Raw genomic sequence first — 18,841 nt, 5'->3', positions numbered from 1 at the left:
TTCTACTGAGAAAAAAACAGCCTGCAACTAGTTCACATCTTCACAACAAGTCTTTGATAAACAGACTGAAAGGATTCCTGCTCGTCACGCGTGTGATGATGGACACAACACGCTTATCGAGAGAGAAACCACTCAGCCATGACAGGCACCCAAGTGTCCAAGAGTTCAACTTGTTCGCATAAAACCGGGGTTTAATTATAACGACTTCGCAGAGAAAGAAAGTTTGAGATGTGAGGAATGTGATCAATTTAAACCTCGATGTGTTGACCTGCAAAACAACGAGTCATTGTTCCCTGAGCAGAACTGAAGCCCTTCTTCATTGTGGTTAAACAGCTGGAAAACTAGACACACTACAACTGCTTGTCTCTGAAAGGAAACTTTTCTTAAAATTAAACCGTTGAGCAACTTAATGTTTGTTGTAGGAAATGAAACACCGACCTGCATCTCCTCCTCGGGCACCGGCAGGTCTCTGGAGTACTGCAGGAACTGGGCCACGTAGGTCATGATGGACTTCTCATCTGGGTCTCGAACGTCCACATCTGCATCCACATCAAAGTCTTCCATGATCAGCCTCACACTAACATGCTCCTGTCAGAGCTGCAGACTAATGCACGAGCACGCTCCTGAAGCTGCAGAACTGGAATCTGAGGAATGGAGGTGTAACTCCTCCGTCTTTAAAGGGACGATTAAAGTCTGCTAACGAATTAACAAGCAGAGCGAAGTGGAACAAGCGAGGGTTTTATATGAGACTGAGGCAACCACACAGCGAGGGAGTCAGCAGACTGTCAGATCGTCATCTCACTTGCCCTCGAGCTGGCTGGGTTCGGCTCAGGCACATCTCTCAGCCACGCTCAGCACAAAAGATTCACAAGGCACCGCATCAATTAATGCAAGAATGCCACCGAGAGATGTTTTCGGAAAAAGAAAAGTAGGTGCAACTGTAGAAAACAGATTGTGAAGGAGGCCTGCGTAATAAAAAGAGATTTCAAAACTCTGGGAATCGTTCAAATGTTTCTGCATCAACATGATAAATTACTGAGCAGGAGAGAAAAAAAATCAGTTTTGACATTTGTGCAAATTCACGATTATTAGAAAACCACCAAAGAAAAACATTTTCACATCATGTTAATTTGTCAGAGAAGAGTTTGGTTCACACAGATTTCTTAAAAATCACACTGCTGATTTCAACGTGCCCGTGGGGTCCTGCAATTTCTGGGTTATTACTCATGACGCAAATTAAACCACAGGCCTGATCATCCTGTGAGGACTGGACCGAAACAAATATCCTCGTTATGGACACAGAAACTGAAATATGTGTAAAGTGTAATATTAATAAAACGCACAGTTTGTATTTAGTTTTAAAAAGAATAATAATTGTGTGATGCACACGTGCTATTGTGAAATAAAAGACATGTTTTATTATATCAGCGAAGTAACGAGATTTCAGCCGTGTCACAGTTGCGTCATTCTGTAATTGGATTCAGGGTTTTGTGGACAAAAATTAATTTTTGAGATAAAAGACATTTGCCTCTTTTTTTCCACTGCACATGTTTTCCCTGCCGAGTGTTGGAGGAACGACCAGAGAGGATATGTGCGAATCGAGATGGAGCTAAAAATATCGAGCGTTGACGATATCACGAACCTCAACATCGATGTTAGGAAGTATTGTGTGAATCCCTTTCTCTGAGTACCGTGTTTTTAATGATTCCACTTCTCCGCAGTGTGATGTGTTACTGAACACAAAAATGTGTGCGAGTGGGAACAAGTACTAACTCATTACATTACCAAAACATACACAGTTATTAGTTTCAAGCCAAGAGTGAAACTCCTCCATTATTATAACGTGGACCTGGTGCATTTGTTTGTATCCACCTTTAACAGCCTGTCATCACACCTACACATCTGGGTCAACACCCCCACCCTGGTGGTACGGTCCAGTCAGAAAACCTTTGAGCCTCCAGTGGTTTGAGTTGGGTCACAGCGAGAATCTCTGGTACGACCTTCACTCTACTACATATTGTACACGAGGAACCGACGAGGAAAAGTATTTGCACCGTGAGAAAACTGTAGTGGAATAAATATTCATGTACGAGATCAAATCATCCAACATTAAAACTGTTCACTGACACCGAAGGGAAACTTTTAGCTCCTGTGCGTCGGTCACATGGTTGTTTTTGAACTGATTCCTTATAAATAGAGTTTGATGACTCACCATCAGGCTCCAGCAGTCTGGGGATCCTCAGCTCTCTCTCTGCGACGCGGAACGCCTCCTCCAGGTTCTGCCTGTTGCTTCGGGTTCTGGCCTTGGACAGGTCCACCAGGTCGGGCCGCAGAGCGTAGAGGACGGCCAGGAACACCACCCCGCTCCTCCAGCTCGATTTAAAGTCCTTCACGCTGACCGAGCAGCCGGCTCTGAGGGAAACAAAGCTGGTTTCATTTCCACACTTTGGCTCCAAGTTGTTTATTTACAGCCTGCGATTTAAATCGTTTCCCCTTTGGAGCTGCACGACTTCTCACCTGTGACACTGTTCCCGGACCCAGAGCAGCAGGGCCTTCTTGGCGGAGACCCGGAAGCGGGCGTGCAGCGGTGACGCTCGGGGGGGAACAGGGCTGCTGCTGGCCGAGCGGCTCGACAGCGTGGAGCGCGAGTCCAGACTGGCCAAAGACTCCATGGACGCCTGACGCGAGTCGAAGGAAAGGCAGCTGGCCAACTCCTCGATCTGAGAACACCCCCACCGCATGGAGACACGACCAGGAGGACGAAAAAGGAGAAACACACTCGTTTGTACACGTCAGCAACATGTGGGACATTCGATGTCCTGTGTAGTGGTTCAGTTTTCTCAACTGTGAGTCAGAAGCTCTTTGATAAAAGTTGGAGCTTTTTGTTTTCGACCGAAGAGGGAAACTGAAAACTACTAAGCTCACGTGATACTGTAGAATGATTGTCCATATGAGGCCCAGGATGATGGACGGTCTTCCATCGATGATGTCAGGAATGTTTATGTTGACGAGTTTGATCTGGGGAGAAAACAGGAAATATTTCACACGAACAAAGTCTCTGTGGAAACATCACAAAAAAAAAAGAAACAGAATCAGAAAGTAGATTCTGTCATTTACAGATTTCTTCTTCAGGAAGGAGAGGGCTTTCTCGATGTTGCTCCTGTGCTGAAACATTCCTCTTCCTCTCTCCCGACTCTGCAAAACACAACCAGAGAGTGAGTCCAGGGTTCGGCCGCTGGCGGGAAATCACGATGGCGGCCGAGCAGAGGCTGGACTCACGATGCGCTGGCCGCTCATCACCTCCAGCAGGTCCAGCAGTTTGGAGCCGTCGCGGAAGTCGTTGAACAGATCCAGGATCATACATGGTGGCCTCCGCTGTCACACACACACACACACACACACACACACACACAAAGAGGCGACTTGTTAGTTTCTGAGAATCTGACATTTTGTGGAAAAATCTCCAGAAAATGAGGATTGCAGTTGTTTTACTACGTTCGTCTATAAGGTTGTAAAATCTGTTTTGATGTTGCAGGAGCATTTTTTGCGGCTTCAGGAAGCAGCGATGAATGACGTGATTATTCAAACTAAATATTAATAATTAATGACTTCACCTCAGTATTAAAACCCGTTCTAATCAGGAAGCTGCTGCACAAACTCGAACTGAGCAGAAATGTAAAGAAAGAATTCAGAAGAAGAATAAAATAAACATTGTTGAGTTCAGGCAAAACGCTGCATTTTATAATTTCAGCTTATTAAGACTTGTTGAACTGGATCTAGAGCGAAAGAAAACACAAGTGACACCAAATCACTCTAATGTGAACAACCACAAAAAGATGATTCAGGTTATTGAGCGAACACTGAGCCCAGAGCTGGACGACTGTGGGAGTGTGGGGGAGACGTGGGGGAGGGCGGCGTCCGTCTGTTGCTGTCTGTCTGTCTGTGAACCTTGCTCTGCTCTGCTCTGCTATATTTATGTCCCCAGCTCCGCCTCCTCCAGAGCCCTGACCTCCAGCGTGGGGACGACAGGGCTCTGCAGCTGACTCACATCGGGTCCGAGGACGACGATGCTGCTTTTGCCAAATTCTGTCCACGTGGTTTCTATTTCAAACACTCACGGTGACTAAAGGTTTTACAGAGAATCGTTCTTATCTCTGTTGCTCCACAGTCTTTGAGAGGAATTCTACACTGTCACATAAATTCACAACAAGACGCGTCTCAACAAGGTGGACGGCGTTCAGGATTTGATGCTTTCACGTTTACTAGTGTTTGTCTTTATGATTTATCCTCAGTGTGAATCATTTCCACTGCTGCGGTAAATGAGCCGAGTTATTATTCCTGTAAGTAGAAAAACAAGGAATCAGCTGTAAATGTTCACTTTTATTTAACCTCAACAACCTTTTGCAGTGATGCAGGAGTTCAGGAGAGGAGGCTGGTTGTTCCCGTTCTTATTTCTCCTTTTGTTTGTTCCTTTTTTGTTTTGTTTAGTTTTGGTGTAAATGTGTTATTTTATATTTTATATCTTCAACTTTTGATTAAACCGAAACAAAGATTTTCTGCAAATGGTTGTAAGAAAAATCTCAATTCCTATTATATAGCATTTTGTAAGTATAATTTACATTCTTGGAATACAAACTGCTTTTCTTAAAAAATAAAGCTCCTGAAAACATGTTTTGAATCACTGGGTTACAGTCGGGGGTCACATGAGGTAAGAACTCATTACTGAAGCATTTTATACATTGAGGGAATCTGGGTGTGGGTGAAGCTGCTGAAGCATCACATCCTGTCCGCACACGCTGCCGCTCACCTGTGTTTGTTATGAAGCTGCAGCTCAGCTCAGGGAAACTCTCGTGGGTAAGTTATTACTCAGCGCTGGAATGAAATTAACTTAATTTCTTCCTGAGGGGAAACCGGGTCATTTCAGCAGAGATGGAGAGAATACGAAACTAACTGTGTTCTGTGATATGAAGCTGAATGAAGCATGAATATAAAGTTATCTACGCCCAAAAGAGTAAATATAATAAAGCCTCAAAGGTAGAATGTGTACAGAAAGATGAAGTCAAATCATCTGGATCGCCCCCTGGTGGTAAGCTGCAGTGTAGGTCATCCACCGACGTATCCTCCATGTTCACAGCTGGGACATGGGCCAATTAAGTGGTCAAATTCCACCCCCAATCTTGGTTTGTGTCATTTGAGGTTTTTCCTATCACACTGATGTTCAAGTGTTCGTGTTTCTGATCACTTTGGTTTTAATTCATTATTTGATGATGTAAAAATGGGCTGAACCATCTCGATTGACAGCTGGAATTGATGTAAGCGTGGATAGGCGGGGCATAAATGACGTCCAAGGGCAAGATGGTCTAATCCCAGAGGTCAGAGGTCAGAGGTCAGGGACACCGCTCACCTTTGCCAGCTGAGCGTTGACCCAGTTAGTGAACGTCCTCTTCTGAATCTGTTCTTGTTCCACTGTTGAAGAAGAGGAGGAGGAGACACAGGATGTCAGAATTACATTTGCAGATATGAGAAGATCTAAATCACCGTTTTATCTGCAGAGGAAACATGTCGCAGCCTCGCTCAGCTCGAGATAATTAAATCCGTGTTCCACTCATTCTAAACCTCTGTTCTGTGCAATCTGTGCGAAACCATTCCACCGTTCTTCACATCCAATGCAAACGCTTTGGTCCCTCTGGAGGAAAAACATTCCTCCAGAGGGCGACATGACAAATTCAGCTTTCAGGTCGAAACCGTCACTGATCCGATCCCAGTTTGTTTCAGAGCCTCAACAGAAGAAAGTCACAGTTTTCACCTGTTGTGAAATTTTCCATGCGTTAACACGTCAAATAACTTTGCCCTTTAAAGGCAGGTTGTTACTGAAGCTAACACCCGAGGGTTCGGCCAATCAGCTCCGGGTGGAATAATATCAAACAGTGAGTTGCCTGAACAAGCCTCCAGTTCAACAATGAAAGATAGAGCAGCAGCAGAAAGTAGAGCAGCTCAGTGTAAACAGAGCAGTGAGCATGGAATCTAAACCACATTTTACTTCTTAAACACTTTTCATTAGTTTTCTGATGAAATAGATGCATGAAGTTATGAAGTACAAATATATGAGAAAGAGAGTTATCGTCAACATGCATCCAGACATATAAGTACACAGAACATAAATGTATGGTACATATTAAGTACACAACATAGTACAAAAGGCTGAGTAGTTGTGAGTAATGGGTTGAGAAGTTTCTGTGTCGCCTTGTTAACTAACAGACAAACACAACCTCAACAATCACCACAGACGAGAGCTCTCGGCTGTAAAGACTGACAGACCGGACTCACCGCTGTAGAGCTCGATGAAGTCGTTCAGCTCAGTGACCGTGTGAAGAGTCTCACATATAATCCAGTCCTCGTTCTCCATCAGAAACTCAAGTCGACCGCTCACTGAACATCTGAGAGCTTTTTAAGGATTCATCTCGTATCACTGCTGTCAGATTAAAAACTGCATCGCTTATTTCAAGTTACTTCAGTTTTGTCTGAAATGGATTTTCAACCTTGTACAGTTTGAAAACTTCAGTGAGAAACTTGATTTCTGAAGCTGAGTTTTTATCTGACAACAACGATGGATCCTGCAGTTTCCCTCTTTACTGAATTAACTCCAGCAGCTGGAAACTATCGGTCCGTCCTCGTCCATGCTGAGCTCCGACTCCTGCATTTACAGACTATTTCTGCCCTAATATGTTTAACAGCAGGACACCTCTGACCTCAGTTCAGTTACAGTCTAATCTTAATCAGCCGCCGCAGTAAAATATAAATAATCCATGAGTTCTTTCAACACGTGAACAGAAACACTGGCGAAGAAAAACGACGAGAAACCAGAAGTTCATAAAAGTCCCTTCAGCTGCCAAGTCAATAAGATGAGGAAACACGAGAGCTGTGAAACACTTGAGGGTTTGCCAGGAGAATTATTATTAAACGAACTTGTTTGGTCACAGAGCGTCAAAGTCACAGAGCGTCAAAGTCACAGAGCGTCAAAGTCACAGAGCGTCAAAGTCACTGAGCGTCAAAGTCACAGAGCGTCAAAGTCACAGAGCGTTAAAGTCACAGAGCGTCAAAGTCACAAAGCGTTAAAGTCACAGAGCGTCAAAGTCACTGAGCGTCAAAGTCACAGAGCGTCAAAGTCACAGAGCGTCAAAGTCACAGAGCGTTAAAGTCACAGAGCGTCAAAGTCACTGAGCGTCAAAGTCACAGAGTCAAAGTCACAGAGCGTCAAAGTCACAGAGCGTCAAAGTCAAACAGCGTTAAAGTCACAGAGCGTCAAAGTCACAAAGCGTTAAAGTCACAGAGCGTCAAAGTCACTGAGCGTCAAAGCCACAGAGCATCAAAGTCACAAAGCGTTAAAGTCACAGAGCGTCAAAGTCACAAAGCGTTAAAGTCACAAAGCGTTAAAGTCACAGAGCGTCAAAGTCACAAAGCGTTAAAGTCACAGAGCGTCAAAGCCACAAAGCGTCAAAGTCACAAAGCGTTAAAGTCACAGAGCGTCAAAGTCACAAAGCGTCAAAGTCACAAAGCGTTAAAGTCACAGAGCGTCAAAGTCACAAAGCGTTAAAGTCACAGAGCGTCAAAGTCACAAAGCGTCAAAGTCACAGAGTTTCCACTTCAGTGTCCGTCCAGATCGGACCAAAATTATCCAGCATCGACACATGACGTCACGATCTCCAACATTTGCATAATGCGCACCTAGCGGCTCATAGGACACGCCCCCCCCAAACAGAGCCAGATAAACTAAGGGCCGACATTTCCTACACGTACAAGAGGCGGTCGACCAATCAGAGCAGACTGAGCCTTAAAGAGACAGGAGCTAAAACCAAGTGTTTGAGACAGAGGCTGAAGAGAGGAGCTGCAGCAGTGGACAGTCTGAGGAAGGTGATGTGTGTGATGAGTGAATGCTAAAATATCGTGTCTTCTCTAACGTGACAGAATGTCCCAAAATGTCCCCTAAAAACTTCTTCTATGTTTCCATTTATTCATTTCAGTTACAGTTTCTGGAGAAAAGTTCAAACATTCACTTTGCGTTTCTATTCACTTCTTCTGTCAGTGTCACTGTGAGCTACAGCAGCTTTAAGCAAACATGCTACAGTCAGAAAAACACACGTGATACATGCGTCCACAAATCCTGGTTCTCGCCTCATTCCTGAACTTTCATGCAGAGAAACACGTTCCTCCTATCAGGCCCCAGACCTGCACTGGCCCTAAAAACAAACTTCCATTCATCAGGAGAGAAAAGACTCTGTTTGATTTTTGATTTACTGATAAAACAAACACACGCAAGCTGAGAACTCATGATTCAGCAGAACTTATATCAACTTATTAAAAGTTATGATTAAATCTTTATTGAAGATTCATATATTACACTTAACTGACAGAAGTTGGGAACTTTCACTTCTCAGTGTTTAACCTTTAGAGCTGTAAATACTTTTATACTGCAGCAGTGCACCTGGAGTATTTCATACGCTGATAGTTAAATCTATTACATCATTACTCATTATATTCTACACAGTACTGGGAGATGTCACGACCATAGAGAGAAATAAAATAAACTCACCCACGATGGGATCACTCATGATGACTGATACACATCAACGCAAACCACACGTCTAAACACGTGGTTCACAGAACTGCAGATCCATGACTGCATTAAGAGATGCAAATGAAATGAAGCTGATAGGACAATAAGTTTTTCTTGTCCAAGCAAACACTCCACACACTCAGGCTGCAGGGAAGCTGGGAAGTGAAGCTGCTGAGCTCCGCCTCTCCACAGTCTGACTCACACCAGGCTTCAGGCCTGCCGAAACAAGACCTGCAACGAGCTGCTGCTGCTGCTGCTGCTGCTGCTGCTGCTGCTGCTGCTGCTGCTGCTGCTGCAGCTGCAGCCGCGTGGGTTCGTTCTTCATGCTGGAAAATGTGTCTCAATTTTCAAATGTCAACAGCTTTAAAATTTGGATTCCTTATGTAATGTACTCCTCCCTGTGAGAGAAACTGGAAACAACACTAGGAAAAAGAGAGAGATGCTGAAATGCCAAGCTGTGAAGCTGAGGTGGAGCGTGTGGACGCCATGTCAACAATCGTTCTGATGGAGAACTCTCTGTTTATCTTCGGCATCAAACGTGTTCAAGCCGCAGACGGAATACAAGATGGACGACAAGTCTCTGTTTCCTCCCGCCATCTGGAAATGAAGCCAAAACATCCTGCACCCGAGCGCTGCCATCTTGAGTCTGCACAGGTGTGATTGGCTGATGGAGCTGTGGCATCTGCCGACACATGTGCTCCACCAACTGCGAGTGAGTCACCTGAGTCACATGAATATTAACCTTGACAAGACCAAACTACTTTTCGCCCCCCCCCCCCCCTGCTGCACGACATCAGGAGACACGTCCTCCTGTCGCTCAGAAGGCAGTTACAGGTTCTGGTTCAGGCTCCGGTCATCTCACGCCTCGACTCCTGCACCTCCCTCCTGGCCGGTCCACCCGCTAGTGCTATCGGACCTGCTCTGGGTTGGTTCCCTCTCGGGCGATGCACTCATTGTAAGTCGCTTTGGATAGAATGAAATGTGATGTAAAGAGTCTCAGGCGTCAATCGTGATCTTTCTCATTTTTATAGCAGCAAATAACAACAATCCAGGAAAAAAGGTATTTAACAGTCACTTTGGTCGACGTCCCATCTACTAACATGGAGGGGCGGGGTTTATAATCTATACTGCAGCCGTTCACCAGGGGGCGTCATGTCATCCGTTTTTTTATTTACAAGAAATGGTTTGATCATCGTAAAATCCTCATCCAAACCAGATTACATGTGCACAGAAGTATCCTGATGATGAAAACACTGAATAAACCGACATCTATATATAACATGAGATATTTTTAGTCTCATTCTTTCATCATTACCACTTGTTCAAAAAAAAAACTCCCTCCCAACCACTCGGGCTCGTCACGGGGGCGTTAGTCTTACATCATCCCCTCTGGAAAGTGAACGGGCTGGAAATGACATAATTGGAAAAAATCATAATAAAAGGTGCTGTGTTCTAAAAAAAGGGGAGAGAGAGAGAGAGAGAGACGCTTCTCGACCTGAGGTGGAGGAGAGGAAACAGATCCTAACTGCAGGATGATGTCGTAACAGATGATACAAATGAGAAGATGCGACTATCACCACGAGAAGATGGAGGTTTGGAGAGAACCCGTCCTGCTGGTGCCAGAGTTTAACTCAGTCATCAGATTATAGACTTTAGAAAATACTGTTCTGCTCGTTCAGAAGTCTCAACGCCAACTCGAAAACAACTCGTTAGTGTTGCAGCTTCACACAGGAATAAAAAAAAAAAACCATCACGGCAACTAAACATGATTCTTACGATCAGTTTATGTCGCAATTGTTCTTGTTTAGTTCATGAAATATCAAAGATTTGAGCAGAAGTCTTTTCACCTCTGACTCAATAGAATTGATTCATAATTTAGAACAGCTCAGAAACCACGAACTAAAAGTCACGATCTTCCAGAGAAGGTGACGCGTTGAGGGACGCTGGTTTAGAGAACTGATGGACACAATCAGACAATCAACACATCACAGCTTCGCCCCAGATGTTCAGAGGTCCTCTGGGAGGCGGCGAGCGGATCTTTTACTTCGTGACTCACGTGTCGGAGAGAGCGGCGCGTCAGTGTCAACAGACTAGAGCGAGAGTGAACTCTGAAGAAGAAACAAGGAAACAGGACGGAGCCGGCGGAGTGAGACGACCTCCTCCCCCCCCCCGAGAGAGACACTGAGGCTCAGTAGTTATGATGTTACCATAGTGACGGTTATAATACACTGACATGAAGACGCAGGGGAATTCCTCTTACAGAACATGACCTCGGCCTTCAGGTGGAGCGGAAACAAGCAGTTTAGCTTCAATGCTCATCGAAGTAAATCATCAAACTATAATACACGGTGACAGCAGGAATATCAGGAACTGGAGTATTCACACAGAATACCTGCAAAAATACATCATCCAGACTGAAGATACTTCACCCGGAACTTCAACTCAGACTCACAACACAGATTTTCTGATCTGCTCAAAACTGTTCCGGGTTCTTTCTTGTCCCATAATCTTCCATCAGGCTTCAAGTGAGTTGTTTTCCGTGAAGGACACTGAAAACAGAAGCTCCCCGGTGATTAATGCGTGTTCGGTTCAGACTGACCCTGCAGAAGCAAGTGGACGTTGTCGATGTCCAGGGGGATGGACCCCCTCTCCACCAGACCATCTCCAGAGTGGAAATCTGACGACATGTTTCCTCACCCGCAGCCTCCCGGCAGCATGGCACCAGTCTGACAGAGAGAGAAAACATCAGTGTTAATGTGAAGCAGTGGAGCTGAGAGAGTGAAGATCGGTGACTCTGACCAAGTGTCCCCGGTATTAAATCGGAACTTAGGAATAAAAACACAACAGTTAAAACCTGCTGTCTGTTAAAAGTGCAGTTTAAAGGCTCATCAACCTGCTTCTGATCATATCGATCATTCTACTTGTGTTTAAATTCAACATAGTTAAAAACATCAGCTCTGCAAATAAAACATACATTTAATTTCACTTTATTATTATTATTTATTCATCTATTGCTAAGCACGTTGTATTCTAATGCATGAGCTGTGAGATGTACATGTAGAAAGTTATTATTATTATTACTGGATGAAGCGAGCTGCGTCCGGCGCTGTGTTTTATCTTGTTCTTGTCGCCCTGGGGTACGAATAAGTGCAGCGAGGAAAGTGTTTGACATTTAAACGTCTCTCAACACGCCTGTCAAAACAAATCACACGGGGAAATAAAAAAAACGAAGGTGCCTTTGATTTGACCAGCACGTCTTTGTCTGCCCATCACAAACCGGACGGACGCTTCGGGACAACAGGTGAGAGAGGCTAAAATAAAACAGCGTGACAGGAGGCCTCGGCAGCAGCTCGGAGGAGATGTCACATCAGGTCAAATAGTTTGTTTTAAAGTGTCTCACTCAGATGGACAAATCAGACAGATTCATGTTTGATGGACTTCCTGTTGCCTGCAGCAGCATTTAACGAGCGCAAGAATGAATTTCTAATTTCAAGCAGAGGCTTAACTAAATAAATCTGAAGGCCGTTTCAGATGCAAGATAATATCACCATTGCACTCGGAAACACTTTCTTTTACTGGCCTGCGACCTGTGAGACCGGTTTTTTACTGTGCCGAACATTTGTGCATCCAAAACAAACAAAGCTTGCGGCTGGGCACCAAATGAACAACAGAGGAAAAGCTGGTATTTTTGTGTGAGTGAGTTCCCTGAATTATGGAAACACATTTCAAGTCGAGCCGGAACGTCAGGTGTGTGTGTACAAAAATATGTAAACATAGCTCAGGTCTATCGTGTGTTCCCTTCATAGTTTTTATTAAACATCTTTAAAACCCTGCTCTGAAGCTAGAAAACATTCTGAGAACTGGTTTGGTTTAAAATAAATCATCAATAAATCACCACTGATCTAAATCTTTACAAAGCAACAAACTTCAGGTTCATCACTTTTTTTTTCACGTCCCTGGAAACATGTCCAGTGTCGTTTCTCGCTCTTTGCAGCACGTGTGTGTATTTGCATGTGTTGTGACTTTTTGCAGCACGTGTCGTTAAACTCATGAAGTTGTGTTCGTGTGTTTTCTTGACCTGCAGTGTGTTGAGCTCTGTCTGCCTCCGTCTTGAAGACACAGGAGGTAAAACCGAGTGTTTGAGACGGAGGCTTGAAAACATTTATCATTTTACTTAAACAGTAATAACACTTATTAAAATGATCAACCTGGATACGAGGTTGTTCCTAAAAAGACTTTAAAGTTATTTCATAAGCGAATGTAACATGACAGGAAATGAGAAACAACTGTCGGACCACATATGCGGCAAACTACTTAATAAGACCAATAATAATAATTCAATCAAATAGTTTGATGCACGAAGCTTTGAATCAAACAAAGACACATTCATGAACTTTCGATTCTTGAAGGTTACTGATGTTCGACCTCGACACAATCGTGCTGCAGCAATTTGTCAAAACACGACCAGTCAACTGAACCACTGCCCTCCAGTGTTAATGTGGGCACACGGATCCGCACTAAAATAACACTGCACTATAAAGCATGACAGTGTGTGTGTGTGTGTGTTGGGGGGGGGGGGGCGGTGAACCACTATAGCATGGCATGCAAAATATCCCAAGGCTTCATGTCAGCTGCTGAATAAGGGAGAGGGGGGAGGGGGGGGGGGAGCGTCAGAGGAAGAACAACCAGGCCCAAGTGAGGAAGAGAAAAAATAAAAACTGGGAAAACGTACAGATGAGGAACTTTTCATCGTCTCCAACGAATAAAAAACTTCATGCATCAGGTTGTTAATGTGTCTGATAATAAGTCGACAGGTCACGAGAGTCAAATAAAGCACAGTGTGCGTGAGGGGCGTGGACAGTGTGATTGACAGCCTGTATCGTTCAAAACGCTTCACAGCGGCGGCTCACGACCCAGCGGGGGACGTCACGGATGATTACTGGAAAGGAAAAGGAAGCTCGATGATTTCAGTGAATTCGATGAGTTGTCATCAGGTTTAAAGGAATTCATTTCTTTTTTAAATGAACTGTATCCACAGACGTACCCCGATATGAGGGTTGAAGAGAGATGGAGAGAGAGGGATGAACTTAGAGGTGAAAGAGTAACGCTATAAAAACTGAGGAGGACGAGACAGAAGCAGGAAACTTGTGACAGTTTCCCCGAGTGAAAGTCACGAGTGTCAGCTCTAATTGTAGAAACAAGGCAGAGGGCAGTGTTGTGGAAAAAGCACAGGGGGGGGGGGGCTTCAGATGCTTCTACATGTGTTTCTGTGACTCATGAGTATTGATTGATTATTATTCACAGCACTAACCTGTGAAGGGGGGGGGGGGGGCAGTCATGTGACCTGAGTCAGAGAAGCAACATGAGGAGATTTTAAACATACGTTGAATATTTTGTCCCTGAGCAGAAACACAAGTCTGAAGAAGATGGACACAACTTCTTATTACAGGAAACAGAAAAACAATACGTCTTGTTCAAGCTCGAGGTTAAATAGAAACTGGACTCTTCATTCAATGATTTCATCGAGACAGTTACAGGTCACGAGGAACACATTTCAACAACGGTGGAACTTTTTGAAGAAAAGCTGCATTTGAAGACACGGTGACGCACTATTCCAAAAAATCACTGATGTCCGGGAAGAGGAAAGATGACCAACCTGTTCATGGCTCCTACAGCGTCCGTCCACCCTCGGCTTTTTCAACGTCAGATCTATTTATTTTCAAATGTTAGTACTCAACCAAACCGGAAACTACAAAGTACTACCGATACTTTTCAGTGGTTTGAATCGTAGCTCTGATGCTAGGTGACGGCTGTAAGGGCGGGACAAGCCGAAGACCAGACGGTCTACGAGGAATTCGGCCAACGTCGGCTGCGTACGCCGGATCCTCCGTGTTTATTGTCGTTAGAAACTCACGCCTCTGTGCTGCCCCCTAGTGGATTGTTTGCTTAACAGTCGTGCCAACGTAAAGGACGGATGGAGGGTGTGAGACGGTTACAGACAAACAGACGAAAACATCTTCGACCTCCTGAACGGGTGATGTGTTGAAATATGTGACAAACACAAGCTGGAGCTGATTTGAAGTCGTGGGACAAACCCTCTAAAGAAACATCAGTGAAAACCACATCGACCGCAGTCCCTGCACCGTCATGTCCGACACCACCAACAACAACAACAACTCTCCTCCTCCCTGTTGTCAGCGTGGGGACTCTCTCTGCGGCGGCAACACTTTCTCATTAACTCTGTAAAAGATTTCAGGCGTCTCTTTGTTTCTCGCTGACGGCGTCTGGGCTGTAAATCATCAGGTGTTGCTGAACCTGTCACAGGCAGCGTTCACAGACACGCCCTGATCCGCCGACACAACAGAGGAGAGGCTGACAACACAAACATCGAGCCGGGACGGATCTCACTTTCACCGTGGGGCTTTTTATAACACGACGCACATTTCCAATGATGCACAGAGTCCCAGCAGATAATGGAAACGAGGTCACTGACACAGGGGCGTTCCTGAACGGTCAGGATTTGAACCTTTGACCACACAGGCCGTGTTACCGTGTGAGTTTGGACATTCTCCTCCTTTATCTTCTGCTGTGACCAGGCAGAGGAGAACACAAACAATGCATGGGTTCAGCTGCACAGCAAGTCGAGGTAACTGTAGTGTACTAGTACTGTCATACACTATATATATACTATACTGCCGGAGCAGCAGGATGAGTAGCAGCTATAGAAGGAGCAGAAATAACTGAGCGCTCGTGGCCTCGGCAGCAGTTTAAGTAATCGTAATAAAGTAGTAGAACAGATTGTGTGATGGACAAAAACTGAAAAGTACCAGTTACTAGAATAACAACGCAAAAATGTATATTATTTAAACACAGTATTTCTGTTTCTATGTCTGGATTTTCTTATTTGATTTCTCACTACATTTGCAAGCACATCTACTTTTTATCTTAATAAAAAATCTCTCTTTATAATATATATTTATATATTTTATACATAATGCACATCATAGATCCTCGTACAATCATTCTCTGCACTGAACTTTACTCAAGTACATTTCTCTCCTGTCTGCAGTAAAAGGTGAATGTTATGTACATATTCTCTTTAGTTTTACATCAGTTTACTTTTCTATTTTCTATTTTATTTACTATTTAATTCTACTTTTTGAGTATTTGCTGCTGTAACGAGAGAAGTTTGCCACCATGAGATCATTAAAGTTTATCTTATCGTAACTCGACAAGAAAATGGAATGAAGTCATACAGTTACTCAGGCGGCACTTTAAACATGACACCTTTTATTAAGTTAGAACAAAATATAATTCGACATCATCAATTATACGTGAACATATGCGCGACATCAAGTACTTGTATTTACGAGTTTTATGTAAGTCGAGCAGTTCTTTGATTTCCCTGCAGTTATTCAAAGTCACAAAGTGCTCGGCCTGTGTGACAGCAGGAATGTCAGATTGTGTGTTGTGAGTCTGTCAGGATCCAAAAATAGCAGCAGGGGGAACACGTGTGTGTGTGTGTGTGTGTGTGTGTGTGTGTGTGTGTGTGTGTGTGTGTGTGTGTGTGTGTGTGTGTGTGTGTGTGTGTGTGTGTGTGTGTGTGTGTGTGTGTGTGTGTGTGTGTGTGTGTGTGTGTTGAGCTGTCCTTCAGGAAGAGCAAAGGACTTTTTAATAATGCAGATAACAAGCGGCTGCACCACAGGTCTGAGAACAGTGAGGCAGAGGAATCATTACTGAGGAAATGGATCCATGACAGACTAAAGCGTTTCACAACTGCAGAGTCTCTGCGTGATTCTAAACGTTCTGGAGAGGAACAGAAGTGTGTTGTACTCACATGCAGCAGAGTGGTGAGGATGCAGCTCCAGAGAACAGTGAACTCTGCTGAGAAGAAGAAGAAGAAGAAGAAGAAGGAGAAGGAGAGGAAGAAGAAGAGAGGATCTTGCTCTGTGCCGGTTGGAGGACGTGAAACCTGAAGCAGTTTGACAGATCTGGAGTCTGCATGCAGGGCTGCAGGACGACCCGGGGACTGTCACCGGAGAAGCCAGAGCCAAACCGGGGCCAAGCAGAGAAAAGTCACTGGATCACTAAATATAGAAACCAGTCACGGTTGAAGGCACACGCCCTCCTCCAGTTTGGCACCGACTGGTGGATGTGACTCGGACTGAAGGTGCAGCTGCAACAAGTGCATGTGGGCCGAACATCTCGTTCAGCTCGGTGCGGAGCTGATCCAGAACCTGAGAACATCTCTGGTCTCCTCTCATTCAGTCATAGAGACGGTAAACAACATCCATCTTACTGTAAATACATTATGATAATACATAAAGTGACAAAGACAAAGAATGTGAACAGATTAACGTTTCATCCAATCATCAAAAACCAGTTCAGGTGAACACACATCAGCTGCTGCACATTTATCCACAGGTTTCCCACGAGGAGGAGGAGCTCAAAGGTCAAAGTTCACACGGGCTGGTTCAGCAGTTGAGAAAAGCTGCTCGTGTCGACGTGCAACAAAAAAAATCTCTATTTGAATATATGCTTCTAAAAGGAAAACAATAAAAGAAGGACTCGTTAAAATTAACAACGTTTAAAGACTAATGAGGTCATAACCAGCAGAGCTGTTTGTGTAGTAGCTGCCTCTCACATCAGCAGCAAAAACATGTACAAGTACTACGAAGACAAATATTTCTACTTGTGCTCTTTGTTTATTTGAGCACAAATATTAAATTGAAGCGCCTCCAGGCTTCCGGGAGGTTTGGACAAAAAAAACCAACAACAAACATTCAGTGGTGCATGAAATGGGAAAATGAAACAGCTGCAACGACATCGTGAGATGTGACGTCTGTGAACTCTGTCAGTGCCACGAGTGAGCAGCAGAGGGCAGCACAGCGTCGTGATGCTGCAGGTGAAGGGAACCCTGACAGGATGTGTAATGAGAGACCTTTAATACACAGGGTTTCATCACGAGCTGCTCAGTGTGGTCACTGTTCAACCTCAGGGCAGATTTGTCTTGTTTTTATTAATGTCTATTTTAATAATGAACATTCACACGGAGGATACTTTTTAAAAAGAATGCAATAAAGTTTGAAACGTTCCAGCTCAACTTCCCGAGACTGTGTGACACTGTCGAAAGCTCAAGAACGAGCTGAGGTGAGTGGATGTTCCTGCTGAACTGAAACCTCGGAGACGCCTCGTGTGGGTTCTCACTTTAATTTGTCACCATGTGCAGGCGCTTCCAGGCCGTCGCCGGTTCAGCCTCGTCTCTGCACAGCAACAAGCTCCTCGGGTCAAAGTCAGGTCTGAATCATTTCTCCAGATTCTCACAGGTTTCCTCGCTCGTCAGCTGAAGTGATAAAAATCATTCACTGTATGTGAGACTCAAGCCTCAGTCCGGACGGGTTTCCTCACAGAAACCAACCATGACAGAAAGAGATAAAAGAATCTTTCATTAATAATGAAGATCCGGATTGTGGAAATCCAGCCTTTGTGTTGGATTATAATTCACTCCATCGTAATCACTTGTGTTATCCAATTACATGCGCTCTGTTATTCCACACCGTTCAATAACCGCCACGCTTGCAGCAGCAGGGAGGAAGAGTGTGTGCGAGGAGTGTGGACCTGTCCCTGACTCATCCTCCTCAATGTTCTCTAATCTAACTTTAATTGCTTGGCCCCAACTTTCAACTTTACTTTTCAGGATTCATTTCCCCGAGCTGCTTGAGAGCCGTTCTGCTCCGCCGGCTCCTCGCTGCCCGCGGGGCCTCCGACGATGGTAATTTCTTGATGAGCTGCTTACTCACCCAAATTCAATTCTTTCCCCTTCTCCACGTGTCCCTGTCTCCTTCCTCTTTTTCCTCCCCCTGCCGTTGTCTCCCACATGCATCCTGTCCGGCGAAGCCTGTGAGACGTGTCCTCGCGGCTTTGTCGTATTGGAAAAGTCACTGGCAACACAACAAAACACAAACAAAACATGGTGAAAATACTGAGACGAAGTGGCGGGGCAGTGTGGAGGCTTAGCGGAGCTCGGGGGTGAAGTCATCACAGTCGGCGTGTGAGAACAGGAGCCGGCTCCGTCTCTGGAGCCAGCTAATTGAGCTGGGATGAGTGACAGTAGACGCAGTCGGGAGTGAGATGGAGTGTGTTGTTCCCCCTCTTCCGTGTGGATGACTGAGAACAAAAGTGCAGACTCTTTTCCTAATCAGCCTAATGGAGTGGGAACAAGCTGGT

At 44.7% G+C, this 18,841-nt stretch overlaps 2 protein-coding genes across 16 annotated transcripts in view; one reads left to right on the top strand and one right to left on the bottom strand.

Moving 5' to 3' along the window:
• syne2b (spectrin repeat containing, nuclear envelope 2b) overlaps positions 1 to 16,906 on the bottom strand; it is a 114,775-nt gene extending 97,869 nt beyond the window's left edge. For 9 of the 13 annotated variants that reach the window (XM_069535115.1, XM_069535120.1, XM_069535119.1 and 6 more), the window contains exons 1-9: positions 16,452 to 16,902; positions 11,214 to 11,340; positions 5,405 to 5,466; positions 3,280 to 3,375; positions 3,118 to 3,195; positions 2,926 to 3,018; positions 2,518 to 2,720; positions 2,213 to 2,412; positions 439 to 539 (exon numbers count right to left, since the gene is read on the bottom strand). In XM_069535115.1, coding sequence (XP_069391216.1) covers positions 439 to 539; positions 2,213 to 2,412; positions 2,518 to 2,720; positions 2,926 to 3,018; positions 3,118 to 3,195; positions 3,280 to 3,375; positions 5,405 to 5,466; positions 11,214 to 11,301 — 921 coding nt within the window. In that variant the 5' untranslated portion in view covers positions 11,302 to 11,340; positions 16,452 to 16,902. Of the gene's footprint in view, positions 1 to 438; positions 540 to 2,212; positions 2,413 to 2,517; positions 2,721 to 2,925; positions 3,019 to 3,117; positions 3,196 to 3,279; positions 3,376 to 5,404; positions 5,467 to 8,590; positions 8,729 to 11,213; positions 11,341 to 16,451 lie in introns of those variants that run through there. The other 4 variants (XM_069535126.1, XM_069535116.1, XM_069535127.1 and 1 more) reach the window with 4 other exon arrangements.
• The window catches only part of gphb5 (glycoprotein hormone subunit beta 5), a 9,477-nt gene continuing 4,682 nt past the window's right edge, over positions 14,047 to 18,841 (top strand). Inside the window, exon 1 of one of the 3 annotated variants that reach the window (XM_069535135.1) lies at positions 14,047 to 15,167. The gene's annotated coding sequence lies outside the window, so the exon portion shown is untranslated. Of the gene's footprint in view, positions 15,261 to 16,761; positions 16,894 to 18,841 lie in introns of those variants that run through there. The other 2 variants (XM_069535133.1, XM_069535134.1) reach the window with 2 other exon arrangements.

The sequence above is a fragment of the Paralichthys olivaceus genome, chromosome 12 (genome assembly GCF_024713975.1).
Source record: "Paralichthys olivaceus isolate ysfri-2021 chromosome 12, ASM2471397v2, whole genome shotgun sequence".
NCBI lineage: Eukaryota > Metazoa > Chordata > Actinopteri > Pleuronectiformes > Paralichthyidae > Paralichthys > Paralichthys olivaceus.
The sequence above is the reverse complement of the archived record's forward strand: the minus strand, read 5'-3'. Positions and strand labels throughout refer to the sequence as shown.